Source organism: Heterodontus francisci, chromosome 1, assembly GCF_036365525.1.
Source record: "Heterodontus francisci isolate sHetFra1 chromosome 1, sHetFra1.hap1, whole genome shotgun sequence".
In the NCBI taxonomy this organism is placed as follows: domain Eukaryota; kingdom Metazoa; phylum Chordata; class Chondrichthyes; order Heterodontiformes; family Heterodontidae; genus Heterodontus; species Heterodontus francisci.
The window spans coordinates 114,124,668-114,144,869 of NC_090371.1; the positions used below are offsets into that span (position 1 = coordinate 114,124,668).

General features: G+C 41.4%; 1 protein-coding gene across 2 annotated transcripts in view; it reads left to right on the forward strand.

Moving 5' to 3' along the window:
- Positions 1 to 20,202, forward strand: part of cnot7 (CCR4-NOT transcription complex, subunit 7) — a 67,152-nt gene that overhangs the window by 17,168 nt on the left and 29,782 nt on the right. For both annotated transcript variants that reach the window (XM_068034768.1, XM_068034777.1), the window contains exons 3-4: positions 17,541 to 17,734; positions 19,931 to 20,092. In XM_068034768.1, the coding sequence (XP_067890869.1) occupies positions 17,541 to 17,734; positions 19,931 to 20,092 (356 nt within the window). The remainder of the gene's footprint in view (positions 1 to 17,540; positions 17,735 to 19,930; positions 20,093 to 20,202) is intronic.

Below are 20,202 nucleotides of genomic sequence, written 5' to 3' on the forward strand. Positions count from 1 at the left end.
TACTTGCCTTTATTAGCCGAGGCATAGAATAAAAGGGCAGGGAGGTTATAATGGAGCTGTATAAAATGCTAGTTAGGCCACAGCAGTAGTACTGTGTACAGTTCTGGTCACCACACTATAGGAAGGATGTGATTGCAGTGGAGAGGGTGCAGAGGAGCCTGGCTGGAGCATTTCAGCAATGAAGAGAGTCTGGAAAGGCTAGGGTTGTTTTCCTTAGAGCAGAGAGGAGTGGAGCCCAAGGAACAGCAGGACCGGAGGTATAAAAAGCGTGCCAAGAACCTGTTAGGAGAAAGGCAGAGAGGAGCGGAGCCTGAGGAGTGGGGGAGAAAAAAATCGAAAAATGACATCAGAGTGCCATCACATTGAACAATGAGAGCAGGGAAACAGAAAGCAGCTGGGGTCAGTATTCAGTTAAGTTTTTAATTTAATTTAATTGAATCAACATAGAGTAAGACTTGATTGATTTATAAGTATATAAACTCAAGACTAAAGCAGTTTTAAAAAAATAACTAAAGACCAGTCAGAAATTTAAATAACAAATTAAAATCTAATTATATAAAATAGAGATGCAGGGCCAGGTGATGTGTTGTACCTGCATGATGTGGGAGCTGGTGGACTCCATTGTGGTTCCTGGTGAACACATCTGTAGCAAGTGTTGGCTGCTTGAGGAACTCCGTCTCAGAGTTGATGAGCTGGAGTCTGAGCTTCGGACACTGATATATCAGGGAGAGGGAGAGTTACCTGGACCCTGTGTTTCAGGAGGCAGTCACACCCCTTAGATTAACTGCCTTGTGGTCAGGGACAGGAGGGTGTGACTGAGTGAGGCAGGTAGAGGGATCCAGGAGGTAGTGCTGCAGGAGCCTCGGCCATTGTCCTTGTCCAACAGGTTTGAGATTCTTGCTCCCTGTGTGGACGAGAGCAGGGACTGTAGGGAGGATGAGCAAACTGACTACAGCACCATGGTACAAGGAGCCATTCAAGTGGGGAGAGAAAAGAGAAATGTAGTCATAATCGGGGATAGTATAGTTAGGGGCATAGACACTGTTCTCTGTGTCCAGGATCAAGAGTCCCGAAGGCTCTGTTGCCTACCTGGTGCCGGGGTTCAGGATATCTCATCTAGGCTGCAGAGGAACTTGGAGTGGGAGGGGAAAGATCCAGTTGTTATGGTCCACGGAGGTACCAACGATATAGGTAGAATGAGGGGAGAGGTTCTGCAGAGGGAATATGAGCAGCTAGAGGCTAAATTAAAAAGCAAAACCAAAAAGGTGGTAATCTCCGGATTACTACCTGAGCCACGAGCAAATTGGCAAAAGGTCAATAAGATTAAAGAGGTAACTGCGTGGCTCAAAGATTGGTGTGGGAGAAATGGGTTTGAATTCGTGGGACATTGGCACCAGTACTGGGGAAGGAGGGAGCTGTTCCGATGAGACGGGCTCCACCTGAATCATGCTGGTACCAGAGTCCTGGCGAATCGCATAACTAGGGCTGTAGATAGGGCTTTAAACTAAATAGTAGGGGGGAGGGTTCAGTTCCATGGAAAAGCAGGAAGTTAAAGGAGAAGGTAGGAGTGCAGGTTAGTGGTGAAACTGATTGTTACCAAACTGCAAGAAGGATACTGGTTAAACCAGAAGAGAGAAATAATAAACAGGCAGAATAAAGCATCAGTGCTGAGGGACAGGTTAGTGGGTATAGTCCAAATAAGAGTTCTGTATACAAATGCACGGAGTGTAAGGAATAAACTAGATGAGCTGCAGACACAAATTCAAATGGAAGATTATGATGTGGTGGCCATTGTGTAGATGTGGCTGCAGGATGGTTGGGATTGGGAACTAAATATACCTGGTTATAAAGTTTACAGGAGAGATGGAAAATGGCAGAGGGGGTGGAGTAGCCTTACTGATTTAGAAATAATATCACCTCATTGGTGAGGGTGGATATAATGAGGGGGAAGTATCCAGTGGAGACCTTATGGGTGGAATTGAGGAACAGAAAAGGATCTAAAACTGTAATAGGTGTTGTGTATAGACCCCCTAGTAGCAGTGTGTTAGATTGTATAAATGCACAAATTAGGCAAGTGTGTAACAAAGGCAGAGTAGTAATAAAGGGGGGTTTTAACACACTTAGATTGAGAGAGGCAGACTAGCACCTGTCAGAAAGGTAGTGAATTTCTGGAATGTGTCCAGGATAGTTTCCGACAGCAATATGTCCTAGATGTAACAAGGGGACAGGCAATATTAGATTTAGTTATGAGTAATGAGCCATATGTAATTAGTAGCCTAACTGTGCGTGAACATTTATCAAATAGTGATCACAGCATGATCGAATTCAAGGTAGCGTTTGAAAGTGAAAAGCATGAATCAGCTACTAGAATTTTAGACTTGGGTAAGGCTGACTTTACCGGGATGAGGCAGAGACTGTCCACGGTAAACTGGGTAGATTTGTTAATGGGCCAAACGACTGAAGAACAGTGGAGAATATTTAAAGAAACATTTAACGAAATAGAGCGAGTATATACCCCTGAGAGGAAAAAGCTCCACTTCACAGAAAAAATAGCCATGGACAACTAAAGAGGTTAGGGATAGAATAAAACAAAAAGAAATGGCTTACAAAAATACAAATGCAGCACAGATCCGGCCGAATGGGATCGATACAAAGACCAGCAAAGCGTCACAAAGCAGCTTATAAGAGCTACTAAAAGAGATTATGAAAGGAAACTTGCAAGGGACATCAAAATCAATAAGAAGAAATTTTATAGTTACATAAAGGGAAAGCGGGTGGTCAAGAGCAATGTAGGCCTACTAAAGAGTGAGAAATCCCCAGGACCTGACAATTTCCATCTGAGGGTGTTAAAGGAAGTAGGGGAGCACATTGTAGATGCCCTAACTATAGTCTTTCAGAGTTCCCTAGATTCAGGAGTGGTCCCTCTGGATTGGAAAGTTGCACATGTCACTCCAATTTTTAAGAAGGGTGAAAGGGGGAACCAAGGAAATTACAGACCAGTTAGCTTGACATGTGTGGTGGGCAAGTTGCTGGAGTCTATATTCAAGGATAGGGTGACTGAACACCTAGAAAAATTTCAGTTAATCAGGGACAGCCAGCATGGATTCATGACAGGAAGGTCATGCCTGACAAATCTAATTGAATTTTTTGAAGAGGTGACTAAGGTAGTGGACAGGGGAATGTCCATGGATGTTGTTTATATGGACTTTCAGAAGGCATTTGATAAAGTCTCACATAAGAGACTGTTAACTAAGGTAGAAGCCCATGGAGTTGAGGGAAAATTATTGACATGGTTAGGAAGTTGGTTGAGTGGTAGGTGACAGAGTGGGGATAATGGGTAAGTACTCCGATTGGCAGGATGTGACTACTGGTGTCCTGCAGGGATCTGTGTTGGGGCCTCAATTATTCACATTATTCATTCACGACTTGGATGATGGCATATATAGTAAGTCATATATCCAAATTTGCTGATACAAAGTTAGGTGACATTGTAGACAGTCTAGATGATAGCATAAAATTGCAAAGAGATATTTACAGACTAGGTGAGTGGGCATAAGTGTGGCAGATGGATTTCAATGCGGGCAAGTGTGAGATTATCCATAATGGACCAGAAAAAGGATAGAGCAAGGTACTTTCTAAATGGGTAGAGGTTAAGTACAGTGGATGTCCAAAGAGACTTGGGGGTTCAGGTGCATAGATCTTTAAAATGCCACGAGCAAGTGCAAAAAATAATCAAAAAGGCTAATGGAATGCTAGTCTTTATATCTAGAGGATTGGAGTATAAAGACAGAGGTTATGCTGCAGCTGTACAAAACCCTGGTTAGACCCCACTTGGAGTACTGTGAGCAGTTCTGGGCACCACACCTTAGGAAGGATATATTGGCCTTGGAGGGAGTGCAACGTAGGTTTACAAGAACCCCTGGACTACAGGGGTTAAGTTACGAGGAGAGATTACACAAATTAGGCCTGTTTTTGCTAGAATTTAGAAGGTTAAGGGGTGATCTGATCGAAGTCTTCAAGATATTAACAGGAAAAGACAGGCTAGATAAAGATAAACTATTTCCACTGGTTGGAGAGTCTAAAACTAGGGGGCATAGTCTAAAAATTAGGACCAGACCGTTCAGGAGAGTTGTTAGGAAGCACTTCTTCACGCAAAGGGTGGTAGAGGTTTGGAACTCTCTCCCACAAACAGCAGTTGAAGCTAGAACAGTTGTTCATTTTAAATCTGAGATCTTTTGTTGAGCAAAGATATTAAGGGATATGGGCCAAAGGCAGATATATGGAGTTAGGCCACGGATCAGCCATGATCTCATTGAATGGCCTACTCCTGTTCCTATCTTCCTATGAACAGAGAAGGCTGAGAAGGGACCTGATTGAGGTATACAAAATTATGAGGGGCATTGATAGGTTAGATAGGAAGAAACCTTTTCCCTTAGTGGAGGGATCAATAATCAAGGGGCATAGATTTAAGGTAAGGGGCAGGAGGTTTAGAGGGGATTTAAAGAAAAATCATTTCACCTCGGGGGTGGTTGGAATCTGGAACACCCTGCCTCGGGGGTGGTAGAGGCAGGAACCCTCACAACATTTTAAAAAGTATTTAGATGAGCACTTGAAACGCTATAGCATATAAGGCCAAATGCTGGAAAATGGGATTGGAATGGTAAGGTGCTTGATGGCTGGCACAGATACGATGGGCTGCAGGGCCTGTTTCTGTGCTGTATAACTCTGACTCTAAATCAGGTTAATATAGTTGTAAACACAAGGTAAAAATGAAATGTATATATATTTAAATTAAGTATACATTTGATGGTAATGTATAGTTTAATTTGGGTCAGACTCCAATGCTCACCAGCAACTCGTGTCGTGCAGGTGCCAGTTGCCATTCTATCAGCTAAACTCTACTGGTCATGGATCAAAAAAAACTTGCATTTACCTTTCATGACCTCGGAATGTCCCAAAGTGCTTTACAGCCAATAAAGTGCTTTTAAGGTGCAATCACTGTTCTAATGTAGGAAATGCGGCACTCAATTTGTGTACAATAAGCTCGCACAAACTGCAATGTGATGATGACCAGATAATCTGCTTTTGTGATGTTGATTTATTGCAAGAGGACCTTGGTTAGACTGCACCTGGAGTAGTGTGTGCAGTTTTGGTCCCCTTACCTTAGGAAGGACATTATTGCTATCGAGGGAGTGCAACGAAGGTTTACCAGACTTGTTCCCAGGATGACGGGACTGTCCTATGAAGAGAGTTTGTGGCAACTGGGCCTGTATTCTCTAGCGTTTCGAAGAATGAGAGGTGATCTCATTGAAACCTACAAAATACTTAAAGGGATAGTTAGGTAGATGCAGCTAAGATGTTTCACCTGGTTGGGGAACACAATTTCAAAATAATGGGGAAGCCACTTAGGACCGGGATGAGGAGAAATTTCTTTACTCAGAGGATTGTGAATCTATGGAATTCTCTACCACAGGACTGTGGAAGCTCAGTCATTGAGTATGTTTAAAGCAGAGATTGACTGATTTCTAAATACCAATGACATACAGGGATATGGGGATAGTGTGGGGGAAAAGGCACTGAAGTGGATGATCAGCCATGATCGTATTGAATGGTGGAGCAGACGCGATGGGCTGAATGGCTCCTGTGTTTCTATCATTGAGGGATAAATATTAGCCAGGTCACCAGGGATAACTTTCATGTTCTTCAAAAAAGTGCCATGGGATTTTCTCTGTCCACTTGAGAGTGAAGACAGGGACTCGGTTTAATGTCTCATCCAAAAGACAGCACCTTCGAATCATAGAATGATGCAACACAAAAGGAGGCTATTCGGTCTGTTATGCTTGTGCTGGTTGTTTGGCTGAGCTGTCCAATTAATTGAACTCCCCGCTTTTTCCATTTCCCTTCAACTAGGAATCCAATTCTCTTAACTGAATCTGCTTCCACCACACTTCCATGGAATGGCCGCCTTCTGTATGTAACCATTCAGCCATTGTGTCTGTTTCAGCTCACTGCAAGAACAATTCAGCTAGTCCAACTCCCCCACCCTTTCCAAATAGCTCTGCACATTTTATTCTCTTCAGGTGCATATCCAATTCCCTTTTGAAAGTCGTGATTGAATCTGCCCGCACCACACTTTCATGCAGTGCATTTCAGATCCTAATCACCTGCTGCATAAAAACAAAAAAATTCCTCATGTTGTTCATTCTTTTGCCAATCACCTTAAATCGGTGTCCTCTGGTTCTCAACCCTTCCACCAATGGGAATGGTTTCTCTGTCTACTTTGTCTCGACCCCTTATGCTTTTGAACATCTCTCAAATCTCCTCTGAACCTTCTCTTTTCTGAGGAGAACAATCCCAGCTTCTCCAATACAAAAGCAAAATACTGTAGATGCTGGAAATCTGAAATAAAAACAGAAAATGCTGAAAGTACTGGGCAGGTCAGGCAACATCTGTGGAGAGGGAAACAGTTAACATTTTAGGTTAATAACTTTTCATCAGAAGGTTATTGATCTGAAGCATTAACTCTGTTTGTCTCTCCATAGATGTTGCCTTATCTGCTGAGTATTTCCAGCATGTTGCATATTCTGTTTTTATCCCAGCTTCTCCAATCTACCCACATAACTAAGTCCCTCGTGTCTGGAACCATTCTCGTAAATCTTTTCTGCACCCTGTCTAAAACCTTCACATCCTTCCGAAAGTGTGGTGTCCAGAATTGGACACCGTACTCCAGCTGAGGCTTAAGCAATGTTTTATAAAGGTTTAGCATAACTTTCTTGCTTTTGTACTTTATCACTCTATTAATAAAGCCAAGGATCCCTTTTTTTTTAAACTGTTCTCAACTTGAAGAATTTGTGTACATACAGTCCCTGGTTCCTCTGATTTTTAAAAAAATTCTTTCGTGGATTGTGAGCATCACTGACCAAGTCAACATTTGTTGTCCATCCCTAATTGCCTTTGAGAAGGTGGTGGTAAGCCACCTTCTTGAACTGCTGCAGTTCATCTGGTGTCGCTACACCTGTAGTGTTAGGAAGGGAGTTCAGGATTTTGATCCAGTAACAGTGAAGGAATGGTGATATAGTTCCTACACCCCTTTAAAATTGTACCATTTAGTTCATATTGCATCTCTTATTCTTCCTACCACCATGTAAAAGGCTGCAGTGTCAAGGTGGAATAATGTACATAGTAGTTTACAGCACAGAAGGCCATCGGGTCCATGCTGGTTCTCCACGGAGCTATGCAGCCAATCCCACTCCCAGGCTTGATTCCCGTAGCCTTGCAAGTCTATTTCTGTCAGGTCACTAACCAACTTTCTCTTGAAGTCATTGATCGTCTCTGCTTCAACCAGCCGTGTGGGCAGTGCGTTTCAGGTCATTATCACACGCTGCTTAAAAAAAAAAGTGCTTTCTCATATTCATGATTACAGTCTCAGAAAATGTTGTTTGTGACTTAGCTTAAGAGCTATTTCATTGGTTTGGGAGGTGTAGAAACCTGATTATTGAAATTTAAACAGGGATTTGCGAGGGAGATGGATACTTATCTCGGAGGCTACAAAACGTAGATGAGATGGTAGCTTGCAAGGCCAGAAAGGTCCAGGATGGGTTTTTGACTAGGTTTTGTGATGAGGCTTTGGTAGGGAGGGAGATTGTGTCTGAGTAGAGGGAACTGTTTACAAAGGCAGTTAACATCAGGGTCAGGAAGGGAAGCTGGGTGGTGAGCATTTTAGCGGTAATTGGATCGATGGAGAAAGCGATGGGTCTCATTTATAAGATGAGCTTGGAAAGGATAAGGCATGGGATGTGGTAGAGAAACAAGAGAGAATGTGGAGGGTAAGTGGATGTTTTGGCTTGGTGAGCACGAGGATGATGCAGCAGCAGAGGCTGATGAAAACAAAATGTATTTGCAAAGCTGAATACCAGAGTTGTTGTGGATCATGGACAGATCACGTAGGGCATAATTGTCCTTGGCTCATATTGTTGAAAGAACTGTCGATATTGAATATTCGTTAACTTTCAAAAGAAAAACTAAACTGGTACAGTGAAAAGATAAAGCAATAAAGTACCACTTCTGGAAATCAAACGAAATCAAAATGCTGAAAATACTAAATAGGTCAGTCTATTCCTATTGTGAGGATAGACAAATTAATGTTTCAGATGAAGGCCCTTTATTATAACTGCTATAGCGCGTGATCTTCAAGTCGGGAGGCATTTGAACAGTTTCTATTTGCTTAGACATACTGTAAAGAAGAGTCCTGTGACAACAGTTGTTGCATGATCCTTATGCAATTGTCAGCTGATATTTTCCTAATCACATTACACAAATTGGATTGAAGCAACTATACAAGGGCATGACCTTCCAGTAATCACTGAGTTCATTTTATTCTCTTGCCATATCCTGATCTTACCACAATCAGTCTTTTCAGACTGCATAAAATCTAACTGCCATGGAACAAAAGTCTTTTTCTCTTGCAGCGCATAAGGAGTAACACTTGGTGAGAACTAGTGCTATTTATTGCCACATTCATATCTGATAAATATAAGAAATGTTGTTCAAGAATTGATTGTACTTGTCTTTGAATTCAGTGTATTGTCATGCTAGGCCCCCACCTGCCAAGTGATTTTGGCATGAACATTGATTTTAAACTGTTACTAGAGTGAGGGGAGTTAAACATATCAACTGTGGCTGGAAAAGACATTTGCATATTAAGATGGTGTTTGGAAGTACAAAGCAGCCATTGCCTGACAGTCAACCCACAATGGACTTTTGATCACCAGACATTGAAGATGGGGGAGCTCGCATTCCAGGTTGACTGCTCAAATGGCCGAATACACAGACAGACATGGTCAAACCAGCTAGTCACATGACTAACCTGCTGGGCAATCTGAGGTTTTTGAATCTGTACAAACAGTTTGGGCAGAAAGCTGTTTGCTCCTTGACTAAGAAGATATTTCTCCTGTCTGCTCCCACCTCTTTCTCACAAGCTTCTGAATCCACTGAAGACACATGAATCCCAAGAGAGAAAAGTCTCCTACAGCGTTCAAGGTTTAAGAAGAATATTGGGTCCCAGTGAAAAGCAAAATCTATCCACAATCAAGGACTCTACAGTGAGCTCGAAGAGCCATAACAACAACCCTTCAGATATTGCCTCAAAGCTTTCCACTTTATTTTTCTTTACTGTCTCTATTTGCATGTATCGCGTATGCATGCTAGCGTGGGGCAGGGCGTGTATCCAAATTAATCGAATTAGAGTTTGTTTAATAAATTTCAACATTTCTTCTTTAAACCTAAGAAAGTCTGTTTATGCTGGTTTCTTTGCCTTATAATTGGAAAGCAGTGAACAAGGATTTACCAAGGCGAAGCTAAAAACGGTGTGTTTAAAAATTAAAGCCTGTTACAGTAAGACCAGGTGAAGGCTGAAAGGGAACCCTGGACTTCTTTCTCGCCTGTTCGCAACTGAAATTTGAGTACTAGCGTCTGGAATTGACTCTCAGGAAAACGAGAAATTGGAAGTGGGAAGCCAAATTGTTCCCAATCAAAAGAGAGCAAGATTTTTTACGGGTATACTTGTGGTTGTGTGTGGTTGAATACTAACATGTCTGCAACTGAAGCAAGTAGCTTTCCAGGCCAGGGTGAAGTAACTTGGGATAAGTTAAAAGCACTGTCTATGGAGGAGTTGAGGAAAATGGCTGAGCAGTGTGGGATCACTGTATGTGGCAAAGGTAAGAAGTTTGAACTCCTAAGACTAGTGGCCAACCATTTTTCCCTTGAATCTGAAGAAGCAGAAACTGGGTTAGAAGCAGTCTCTGACAGAGTATTGTTAGCAAAGATACAATTGGAACAGAGGAAACTTGAATTTGAGGAGAGGGAGAGAGAAAGAATATACCGGAAGGAATGCAAAGAGAGAGTGTTGAAGCGGCTTAGTTAACTAGGGGGCGACAGAGTAACCCCAGTGATAGCATGGCCAATTTGGAGGAGCATAATTTAGGGCTGGGTACAAAATTGTTAAAACTAGCTCCACTAATTCCAAAGTTCAATGAGGAGGATGTAGAAGATTTTTTGTGTCCTTTGAGAAACCGGCAAGGCAGCTAAAATGGCCATCTGAGACCTGGTCTCTTTTTACTACAAAGCAAGCTAACTGGAAAAGCCCATGAGGTTTATTCCCTGTTGACAGATGAGTGTTCATCAAATTATGAACTGACCAAAAATGCTCTCCTCTGGGCATATGAATTAGTATCCGAAGGCTATTGCCAAAAGTTTAGAACCCTCGAAGCAAGCTAATCAGACTTATCTGGAGTATGAAAGAAGTAAGCAGCTGGCTTTTGACCAGTGGTTGAGGGCTCTTAAAGTACAGCTCAGCTATGAGAATCTCGGAGGTAATTCTGTTCGAGGAGGTTAAACACATTCTCCCACTCTCAGTAAAGATCCATGTCGAGGAGCAGTGGGTTCAGAGACCCCGGCAAGCGGCCATTCTAGATGATGAGTTTGCTTTAATTTATAAGATGGTTTCCCAGGGGAGAACCTTTCCTAATCACCCCCACAAATCTGAAAAGGACAAAGGGTGTGAAGGTGAAAGCAGCCCAAGCAGTTCTGGGAGAGAAAGGAAAGCAGGAGACACGGGGCCACCCTCTTGCCAAAAAATAAGGTGCTGTGAGTAAGAGTGAATCCTGGAGACCTGTGTGCTTCCATTGTAATAAAGCAGGGCATTTAAAAGCTGACTGCTGGAAACTAAAGGGAAAATTAGTAGGGTTAATCAGGGCCCACCCCCTCAGTGAAGATGGGACCCTGATAGAAAGCACATTAGAACAAGCTGTGACTTTAACTGCAATAAGAGTGAGACCAAGGAAGTCTACCACTGCAAGTGCAAGAAAATTTAATAGTTTCCTGAGGGTTATGTGTCTGAAGGAGAGTAACCCCATACCCCTCGAGTGGGGCAAGCAAGCTCATAGTGATTCTCGGACACATGGGCCACTAGATCTCTTTTACGGGAACAGGCTTGACCTTTCCCCCAGAGAGCGCAGTGAACAGCAAAATGGTGGTGAATGGTATTGGAGGGCAGTGTATACTTTACCTGAAGTGTGATCTAGTTTTGGAACTGGTGACCAAAGGGATTGTCCATAGTTTGCCTGTGATCAGGATTGACCTGCTCCTAGGTAATAATCTGGCGGCGGCGAAGTTGGTAGAACCCCAGTAGTGAAAGAAAGACGGCAGGAGGTCAGAGAGACAGGGCAGTGGTGAGAGATGGACCCCTGCGGTTTCCCTGAATGTGCAGTGGATCAGGCCATGATCAAACCAGCTCCCCCAGAGGAGACTGCATTGGCACTGCAGGCAGATGACCATGAGGTACGCCTGTCCGAGACTTTCTTTGCAAAGTTAGGAGACCCAGAGAATGAATTAAATGGATTTTCCCTAGCTGAGGCTCAGCGAGCTGACCCAGTATTGCGAGAGTTTGCACAGGCTGCCCAGTCTGAAAGTGAAGCAGAGGGAGATCCTGACTACTACTATTTAAAGAATGAGGAGCCTATCCGCCATCTGTTAGAGAAACTTCCGAGCCTGTTTGTGAAAGACACTGAGACTAGGATGCTTTGGTGGAGACTTTGTTTGTTTGTTCATTTATTTCTTACCACAGAGCTCACTACTCCACTCCGAACAATCTCCTGCCAGTGCTGGCTGTCTCTTTCTTTATATAGAAACATAGAAAATGGGAGCAGGAGTAGACCATTTGGCCTTTCAAGCCTGCTCCACCATTCATTATGATCGTGGCTGATCATCCAACTCAGTAGCCTGTTCCAGCTTTCGCCCCATATCCTTTGATCCCTTTAGACCCAAGAGCTATATCCTTAGACTATGACCCCTGGTTCTGGACCCCCCCCCCCCCCCCCATTGGGAACATCCTTCCTGTTAGAATTTTATAGGTTTCTATGAGATCTCCCCCTCACTCTTCTGAACTCCAGCGAATATAATCCTAACCAGCTCAATCTCTCCTCATACGTCAGTCCTGCCATCCCAGGCATCAGTCTGGTAAGCCTTTGCTGCACTCCCTCTATAGCAAGAACATCCTTCCTCAGATAAGGAGACCAAAACTGCACACAATATTCCAGGTGTGGCCTCATCAAGGCCCTGTATAATTGCAGCAAGACATCCCTGCTCCTGTACTCGAATCCTCTCGCTATGAAGGCCAGCATACCATTTGCCTTTTTTACTGCCTGTTGTACCTGCATGCTTACCTTCAGCGACTGGTGTACGAGAACACGCAGGTCTCGCTGCATATTCCCCTCTCTGTTTATAGCTGTTCAGATAATAATCTGCCTTCCTGTTTCTGCTACCCATATACATCTAAGTACAATTTACTAATCAACACCCAACACCTGTTCACCCTATTACCTTTAACTATTAGGTATTTAACATCCATTAACAGAACATATTAGACACTAACACCATCTACAAGGCACAAATCAGGAGTGTGATGGAATATTCTATGCTTGACTGGATGAGTGCAGCTCCAACAGCATTCAAGAAACTTGACACCATCCAGGGCAAAGCAGCATGTTTAATTGACACCCCATCCACCACCTTAAACATTCACACTCCACCATAGGCACCACCATGGCTGCAGTGTGTACCATCTACAAAATGCACTGCAGCCACTCGTCACGGCTCCTTCAACAACATCTTCCAAACCTGCGACCTCTACCACCTAGAAGGACAAGGGAAGCAGACGCATGGGGACCCCACCACCTGCAAGTTCCCTTCCAAGCCACACAGCATCCTGATTTGGAAATATATCATCATTCTTTTGCTGTCACTGGTTCAACATCCTGGAACTCGCTCCCTAATGGCACTGTGCGTATGTACACCACATGGACTGCAGCAGTTCAAGAAGGTATCTCTCCACTACCTCCTTAAGGGCAATTCGGCTTGCCAGTGGTGCTCACGTCCCAAGAACGAATGTTTTTAATAATCCACAAATTTCATTGCATTATTTAGACCTTTTTATCCCTGTAAACTTGTAAGCTTGTTCTTAATGGATCTTCAAAGTAACTTGAAACTGAGCTAAAAGTAGTTAATAACTGAAATGAGTACAAAAGCAAAGTACTGCAGATACAAGAAATCTGGAAATGCTGGGAATATGCTGGTCAGGCAGCATCTGTGGGAAGACAAAGTTAGCTTTTCAACTCGAACACTGAAACGAGTAATTGAATTACTAGCTCTCATAATGACATGGTTTCGTTTCTGGTGTTTATTTAGAAATGTTGTGGAATGATTCCAGTTAATCAAACGATGGCTTAGTGATTACATCCTTAAGTTCCAGTACTACATTATTTAACAATGAACAAGACTTGGGCATTAATTGGTGTTAATAATGGAGTGGTACCGATGGTGTATGAAGCTGTATTGCCTTATTGGGAAAATGTGACTTGCTTGTTCATAATTTTTGAAAAAGGAACATTTGCTAGGGCCTTGGTTTAGTCGCCTCCAAAATGTATAAGATAATATTGGGAGAAGAGGCGACCATCTGCATTATCTCCCAGAAAATATGGATAGAAAGCAGGCAGTTCATTAAATGTATTCATACAAAAACATGTGGAGCAATTTACCTTCTCATGTCTGGTCCTCCATGCTGCTGTGGTTATAAATTTTGCATAAAAAGTCTACAAATGAACACTTCCTTGCCTACTCCTAATTGTGCTGTTTCTATAGAGGTTGGTAGCTTAGTGGGGGATCAGGATTGAGTTGGTTCCAATGCAGTAGAAGAACTGAATGTGCTCCAGATTGGCATTGTGATTTCATGACTGCTCTTTATCATGCTATTGTGCAGTTATTGGTATTCTTTGAACTGTGTGTAGTAAGCAAAGCTCGTATAGTGGTCACATTTCTCTTAAAGGAGTATGAAACATTATAAACAAGTAGCGGAAGTGCAGGATATGTTCATGCTTTTCATTTTTAAAATGCTGTATTTGTAAAGCATCTCTTTACACAGTCATGCACTGGAGCAATGTAGGTGAAGAAGATTCCTGCCCCTGAAATTGCCTAGTGTGATTAAAAATAAGCAAGAAAATGGCCTAACTTGATTCACTGACCATGTTTTATTCATCAGTGTTGAAAGTGTTTCTTATAACTATTACCAGAAATGGTCATTCTAAGTCAGTAGAGAATTATTACCGACCAGTGTCTCTAGCTGCTATTTAGAACTAAATGAATGTTTTGATTGAGCAAATGTTTTGAACTTTTATGCTCATCAAAGTGAGGGAGGAAAATACTGAAGCACAAATGAGCATTTCACGTTAGCAGCAAGTGTCTGCATCAGGAACTTCAAATCACATAACATGTACCAGATGCAGTAATGTGTTTAAACTTCATTGTCAGATAATCCTCTTTGACTGCATTAATGTCAATTTACCACAGCAGTCAATCCTTAATAACTTTGTGTTCTAAAATCACAAAACATCTATTGTGTTTTTAAAAAAAAAAAGTTTCCTATTCACATCAGCATCGTTTTGGAGTTGATTTGGCACTTCACAGTAAACCAATGAGTGCTAGATAAATAATTGTGGACTTTACAGTCGGGCTGTAGTATAACTGCAGTCTGATGCAAAACCATACATAAAAGGTGACCAGGCTTGAATCTACCAAGAACTTTATAAACCAGGGTATTATGGCTGGACTCGCAACCCAGAGATTGTGAATTCAAATCTCACCATTGAGAGACTGAATTCAGTAAATCTAGGAAACTAGTGAATTGGTTCTAGAACAAAAATGACCATTATACCGGTAACTCAACTGATTCACTGATGTGCTTCAGGGAAGGGATGTGTCAACCCAACCTGGTCTTGCCTACTTGTAACTTCAATCCAAAACTATATAGCTGACTCTCAATGTCCACACGGCAACCAGAATAGGCAATAAATATTGCCTTGCCCACAACCCAAGATTTTTTAAAACCCTTCAGTGCTTTCAATGATCCTAATGTTGAATATTTATTGCTGTGACTTTTATAACATTTAATTATTGAACTGGGCCTGCAGTGAGGACAGTTACAGGTGTTATTTTGTCACTGAGCTCACATCTGCTAGCAGTATAATTGGACCTGTCAACCATACATCATTCTTAAAGAAATGTCTGCCCTGAGTCATGGGTAGTTCTGTGCCATGATCTGAGATCCAGTAAAAAGACTACCTAAACTCATTTCATGTAGGCACGTTTAAACTCTGAGGTTGAATAGGGCTTTCTTCCATCAGTCAGAGTTGAATTCAGATACAGGTCCTGAAAAAATATTCTCTTCTTGAGAAAGCAGTTAGGAGTGGCTAGGCCACGGATGTCTCTATGGGTCTATTATCAACCAACAAGAAGTGGATGCAAGACCCAAGACACTCTCTCAATTCTTCTATGGAACTCTTCTCTACCGGTCCTATAGAAAGTGAGTCTGGGGAATTAATAAGGAAAAATAAGGAGATGGCAGATGAATTGAACAGGTATTTTGCATCGGTCTTCACAATAGAAGATCTAAGTAACATCCCAGAATTAGCTGCAAGTCAGGAAATGAAAGGGAGGGCGGAATTCAGGAAAGTTACAGTCACCAGCGAAGGGGTACAGAACCAATTGTTGGAGCTGCGGGCTGACAAGTCCCCAGATGGATGTCATCCTAGGGTGTTATAAGAAGTGGCTAGTGAGATAATTGATGCGTTAGTTTTAATTTTCCAAAATTCCCGAGATTCGGGGAAGGTTCCGTTAGATTGGAAAATAGCGAATGTAATTCTTTTATTCAAAAAGGGAAGGAGCCAGAAAGCATGAAACTACAGGCCAGTTAGCTTAACATCTGTCTTGGGGAAAATGTGAGAAGCTATTATTTAAGACGGTATAGCAGGGCACTCAGAAAAATTCAAGGTAATCAGGCTGGGTCAACATGATTTGTGGAAGGGAAAGCATGCGTAACCAATTTATTGGAATTCTTTGAGGGAGTTACATGTGCACGGATGAAGGGGAACCGATGGATGTATTGTACTTGGATTTCCAGAAGGCATTTGATAAGGTGCCACAGTATTGCAAAAAATAAAAGCCCATGGTGTAGTGGGTAACATATTGGCATGGATAGAAGATTGGCACACAAACTGGAAACAGTAGGCATAAATGGGTCATTTTCTGGTTGGCAAGATATAATGTTTGGTGTGCCACAGGGAATCTGTGCTGGAGCCTCAACTTTTTACAATTTATATATATGACTTGGATAAAGGGGCCGAATGTATGGTTGCTAAATTTGCTGATGACACAAAGATAGGTAGGAAAGTAAGTTGTGAAGAAGATATAAGGAGGCTACAAATGGATATGGATAGGTTAAGTGGGCAAAGACCTGAAAAATGGAATATAATGTGGGAAATGTGAAATTGTCTATTTTGGCAGGAAGAATTTAAAAAAATAGTATATTATCTAAATGGTGAGAGATTGCAGAGGGATCTGGGTGTCCTAGTGCATGAAATGCAGATACAGCACGTAATTAGGAAAGCTAATAGAATGTTACCATTTATCGTGAGGGGAATTGGATACAAAAGTAGGGAGGTTATGCTTCAGCCATACAGGGCATTGGTGAGACCACATCTGGAGTACTGTGTACAGTATTGGCCTCCTTGTTTAAGGAAGAATGTAAATGCGTTGGAGGCAGTTCAGAGAAGGTTTACTAGACTAATATCTGGAATGGGCGGGTTGTCTTATGAGGAAAGATTGGACAGGCTAGGCTTGTATCTGCTGGAATTTAGAAGAGTAAGAGGTGACTTGATTGAAAGATACAAGATCCTGAGGGGTCTTGACAGGGTGGATGTGGCAAGGATGTTTCCCCTTGTGGGAGAACCTAGAACTAGGGGTCACTGTTTAAAAATAAGGGGTCGCTCATTTAAAACAGGCGAGGAGAAATTTTTTTCTCTGAGGGTCGTGAGTCTTTGTAACTCTCTTCCTCAAAAGGCAGTGGAAGCAGAGTCTTTGAATACTTTTAAGGCAGAGGTAGATAGATTCTTGAAAAGCAAGGGGGTAAAAAGTTATCGGAGGTAGGTGGAAATTTGGAGTGATCAGTTCAGCCATGTTTAGTTTAGTTTGTTCATTGAGGGCATTTGTATGTAAGATAAAGCCCCTTGAACCCTGGGTTTCCTTTAAAAGGACCTAACTAACTATTTTTTCCAATTTCATTAAATATTATAAAACCTATGTATAATTGTCTTCGAGACTAGCTAATACATGTTATATAGATTTCTTAATTTGTATAGGAAAGCTGAATGTTCATTTGACACAACCGGTGAGTCTCCATATACATTGCTTGAGAGGGTTCTTGTGATTTTCATAGAAAGTGGTAGCTTATACTGTAGTTCTGTTGCTCGGCCAAATAAAATGCAAATTACTCTTGGTAATTTCTGCTACAACATAGTTAGCTCAAGCTCTTTCTAAATATAGTGCTTTGTTTCTGGAGGGGTGAAATCTATGTAATTTGTTCTAACTGCCATCATTTGTATTGGTTAAAAAGGATTTTTAAATTTGTTTTTATATTTTCAAAAATTTACCAGGATACAGAATTTCCAGGTGTCGTAGCACGACCAATTGGAGAATTCCGAAGCAATGCCGACTATCAGTACCAACTATTGCGCTGTAATGTAGATTTACTGAAGATTATACAGCTGGGGCTAACGTTTGTAAATGAACAGGGTGAATACCCTCCAGGCACCTCCACGTGGCAATTCAACTTCAAATTTAATCTTACGTAAGTGCACCTCACGATCTGTTGTATCTGTTGTTTGCTGCTTAGACAGGTTTGTCCAACTGTTGATGGCAGTTTTGTTAGTGTCTGTTTATTATTTTCTGATAGTACAAGTCCTGGTCAAAGGCAAAACATTTTCCAAAATAGATTGAGTAGGAATGTGATTCATCATGGTGTGTAGATTTCTGAACAATCATACGTGTTCACTTCCTTGAAGATCTGAAGGAGAGAGGGGGTAGTAAGCAGAAGAGTACTCATAAAGGCTGTTGTTACGACCAACTGCTGCTGTCAAAGCCCCAATCAAAATATACAATTCTGATTGTGGTGGGAGAGACGCACTAATAATTCAATCCTGTCGCTCCACAGATCGCCTAACATATCGTTTTTAAAAAAAAGTTTTCCATATAAAGAAAGACCCAGCCAAATTGTACCATCTATTAACCCCCGAATGAGGCTAACCAAACCAGGTGTCTTTAAATCAATAAATTAATTCTTTAATTAGAAGAATTAAATTCTTAAACACTATGAAGATATAAACAACATTTCAAATAGAAAAAATTAGAGTCCTTGCAAATTTACAGTTCAGTGCTGCTTGAAGTCCTCACAGGATGCTGTTTTCCTTCGCCAGCGAATTTTAATAATTAACGACTTGCAAATACTTTCAATGGAATCAATCTGACTTGAGTTTTTGAGGGATAAAAGATTGTCACAGTCTAACTTCCCGTCAATTTAAATTACCAGAGATCTCTGTTTTGGCTTGACTTTTTTAGAATTTTGATAGATAATAAACAGACTGAAATCCTCTTCCTTCAGTTTAAATGCTTGAGAGCTCTTTTTCAGGTATCCTCATCACAACTGTGTCCTCTGTCTGTCTGTGTTAGAACAAACTGTCTTACTAATTGCCATTTCAAAACTGAATTGTAACATATGTATCGCATCAGGCTTACTCCCAGTGGCTATATCTGTGGTAACAAGGATACACCCTTTCAATCGCAGTCTCCAAATGGCTGTTTCTAAGGCAATGAAAATGCACCTTCCTATAACTCCTAAGGCTTGCTGGTTCTTAAAGCAATACTGATCCTTTGCAAGCCTTAAAGGCAAACTGCATATTCTGAAAAAAAACTACAGGACCATGACACTGTCTTGGCTTGAAGTTTGGCACAGCTGGTCCTCAAGTCAACAACAGGCAGTGGCTAGGTGTTGCGCGCTGGGATCGAGACTTAAGTTGGGAAAAGACCTCTGGGTCAGTGTGTGGGTGGTACGTTAAGATGAGAGTGCGGGCTGAAACTGCTATGGGCCAAAGTTTGACAGGAGCAGAGGCAGGAGTATACTCATGACCATCCTGGAGGTGCTGATAATGCAGCGTCACCTGGATAACAACATTGAAGAGACCTTGCAAGCATACACCTGCAATCATGCAATCGTACAGACTTCACATTTTAATGTAGCAGGATTACGAGTTTTTTCTTTGCACTTATTTCACACAACTATTTAAAATACATTTCATATTAACTCAGTAACTTTTATCAAGGTCTGGAAAAGTTTACCATTAGAAAGTAAAATTACTGGAGCTGAAAATCCATTTCGTGTCTTAATAAAGAAATGTTCAGAGAATTGTTTTGGTGTATGATGTACAAATGTATAAATACCCTTTGACAAGGATCAACTCCTGAAAGATTATTAAATTTGTGAAGTCTTCTGTGGTACTCTGAAGAATTTGGGTCAAGATCTGCAGACCCTACCAGTTAATTGCCACTTCAAGCTCTATTGGAACTTTTTCTTGAATGTTGATCATGGAGTGTCTTGGAAGACAGTAGTGGAAAGCTATGTACATCTGAACATCCTATCTCACTTCAGTATGATTAGTTGGTCATCGTCAATGTGCTTCAGACCACTATGGTAGGGCAGAATTCTATGATGGAATATCATTTAGGTTGGTGTTAAATTGTTGAAATTCCCATCAACAGGTGAAAAATAAATGAATAAATGCAAGTTGTGATTGTGAGCAAAACAATTGTGTCCTAATTTAAACATTTTGAAAAGTATGCAGTTTGAATGTAAAAATGTACTGCACTTAAGTCAAAGTTGTGTTGTGTATTAGACCATGGATAATGGATATAGAATTTTATACAGATTGTATTGTAACAAGTACATTTGCTTACATTTTATTTCTGTTTAAATTTTTCCTGTCGATTTTAGAGAGGACATGTATGCTCAAGACTCGATAGAGCTCCTTACAACTTCTGGTATCCAGTTTAAAAAACATGAGGAGGAAGGAATTGATACAATGTATTTTGCAGAAGTTCTTATGACATCTGGTGTAGTATTATGCGAAGGGGTCAAATGGCTTTCATTTCATAGGTAAGTAACCAGTACACATTGTTCATAGTTTGAGAAATCAAGGTTTCTGCTCATAAGCATTAGGAGCATTAAAGTGCAGCTTTAGCCTGTATACTTAGGGGGCGAGAGAG